This window comes from Limulus polyphemus, unplaced genomic scaffold (assembly GCF_000517525.1).
Source record: "Limulus polyphemus unplaced genomic scaffold, Limulus_polyphemus-2.1.2 Scaffold7455, whole genome shotgun sequence".
In the NCBI taxonomy this organism is placed as follows: Eukaryota; Metazoa; Arthropoda; class Merostomata; order Xiphosura; family Limulidae; genus Limulus; species Limulus polyphemus.
Genome location: NW_013673065.1, coordinates 13,041 through 15,019, shown reverse-complemented (window position 1 = coordinate 15,019; position 1,979 = coordinate 13,041). Strand labels below are relative to the sequence as shown.

The window sequence follows — 1,979 nt, the reverse complement described above, 5'->3', positions numbered from 1 at the left end:
TGTGTGTGTGTGTGTGTGTGTGTGTGTGTGTGTGTGTGTGTGTGTGTGTGTGTGTGTGTGTGTGTGTGTGTGTGTGTGTGTGTGTGTGTGTGTGTGTGTGTGTGTATATATAGCCAATGTTATACACGTGTATGAAACAAGTTATGCAACTCAAGAATTCAGTAACCATATTTAAGAATATTTAGTTACAGATAATATATATACATTCTATAAATGAGAGCACAACTGCTGACATGTTTGTTTAAAATTCAACAATGTTAAACGGGCTTTAAGAAAATGTTTTGTAATTAGAAGATACCGTGGAAGCAATAAATTTAAATGAGTGTAAGAGCTTTAATTATCAATGATAAGGGCTGGCTTTTTAAGATTTTAATGTAGAAGACATGACAGAAGAAATGTCTAAGATGTCCCTCATTAGTTTCAACTCTAAAGATGTAAATATGATAAGTGAAGGTTGAGGTGTGTACTACTCAAAGGTTGATAAAGCTAGTTGAAGTTAAGAAGTCTTGACGAAATGATACACTTGCGTGTGTTTACTTCCATTCATAATACTACACGGTACATGCTGTAGAAAGCAGTGTTTTGTGTTTACAAAAAAAAATAATCACTTGTTATTGTTAATTAGTTATTATATTTTTATCTGTTAAGTAGTATATTATTAAGCTTCTAAAGCTATTTTGTCTTAATATAACTGTTTGATCAGTAGTGTCTTTAAACTTTTCTAAGTAATTTAATTTCTGAAAACTTATTTTATCAAAATGGTACCACTTCTATCATTACACGATGCCTGTCTATTCACTTTCAGGTTTTCCAATATCTGTGGTGACCTTGAAGATTTAGAGGTTGTTCTAAAGAAAACTCGACCGAGACGTAAGCTTGGGGAAGGCTCCTGCTCGGCTCTAATTAAACTGTTGGATGGAAATAAAGATATCTATGTTGCTCACGATACGTGGACTGCTTACAATACTATGTTGAGAGTATTAAAGAAATACAATCTGCAGATTCATGTTTCTCCACAGAAAGGTGGTTATTCTTAAGTATTTAATTTTTAGGCTTAATCTCTAAAATCAAGATAACTAAATGAACCTGCCTAACTATACTAGTATGGTCAAGTAATACCAAATTGACACGGAATGCTTTAAGAAATAACTTTTGAATACTTGAGTTAACTTCTTTTAAAGTAAATATGTATGTAGAAGAACTTTCTGTAAAATAATTGATAAACCACCCTCTTGTCTACAACAGCTATGAAAGTTACTATCTTCTGGATTAATGTTTGCTTGTTTTTGTAATAATTGAATACCGTGTTATGTAGTTAACATTTTCTCCAAGTAACTAGACATTTGTGCCTTTCTGCAGCGAGATAGCACAGTTTTCATGTGTTCTACTTATCTTATTTTAAAGTGTCGTACTTGATCTAATAACATATCTGGTGATTTAAGTACTTGTGGTTGTCATACAGGGGAGGGGGGGAATCTTAACAGTGAGAATAGTAGGACTAGGGGATAAGTATAAATTTTGACAGGATAGCTGTCATCTTTAGCTAAGACAGTTTTTTTTTTTTTTTTTTTTCTTAACAGGTTGGTTGGCCTCGGCAAGTTTTGCCTTTAGATGTTAACTTCTCCATCCCTAAACCCTCTTCTGAACCCCTTTCCAATAACTCAATGTCCTTCCTAACATAACAATTCTAAGTCTGGACACAATACTCCATCTGCTTTTATTTACCAAACTTACTAAATGATCCAAGTCTTTCTAAAGCAGCAGCATCTTCTTCGCAGATAGCAACTCCCAAGACATTAATATCTGCAAATTTAAATAATTTATTGGCCATTTCTGCATCTGTGTTATTAATGTAAATCAAAAAGAGTAAAGGTCCTAAGACTGAGCCCCGAGGTAACCTACTTGCGACATTAATCCACTATGACTGAACCCCCCCCCGTTTGTAACAACCTTCTGCTTTCTTTCATCGAGCCATTATC

At 34.0% G+C, this 1,979-nt stretch overlaps 1 protein-coding gene across 4 annotated transcripts in view; it reads left to right on the top strand.

Annotated features, from left to right (window-relative positions):
• LOC106474626 (putative phospholipase B-like 2) overlaps window positions 1-1,979 on the top strand; it is a 15,687-nt gene that overhangs the window by 6,585 nt on the left and 7,123 nt on the right. For all 4 annotated transcript variants that reach the window (XM_022402938.1, XM_013935316.2, XM_013935317.2 and 1 more), the window contains exon 5: window positions 806-1,023. In XM_022402938.1, the coding sequence (XP_022258646.1) occupies window positions 806-1,023 (218 nt within the window). The remainder of the gene's footprint in view (window positions 1-805; window positions 1,024-1,979) is intronic.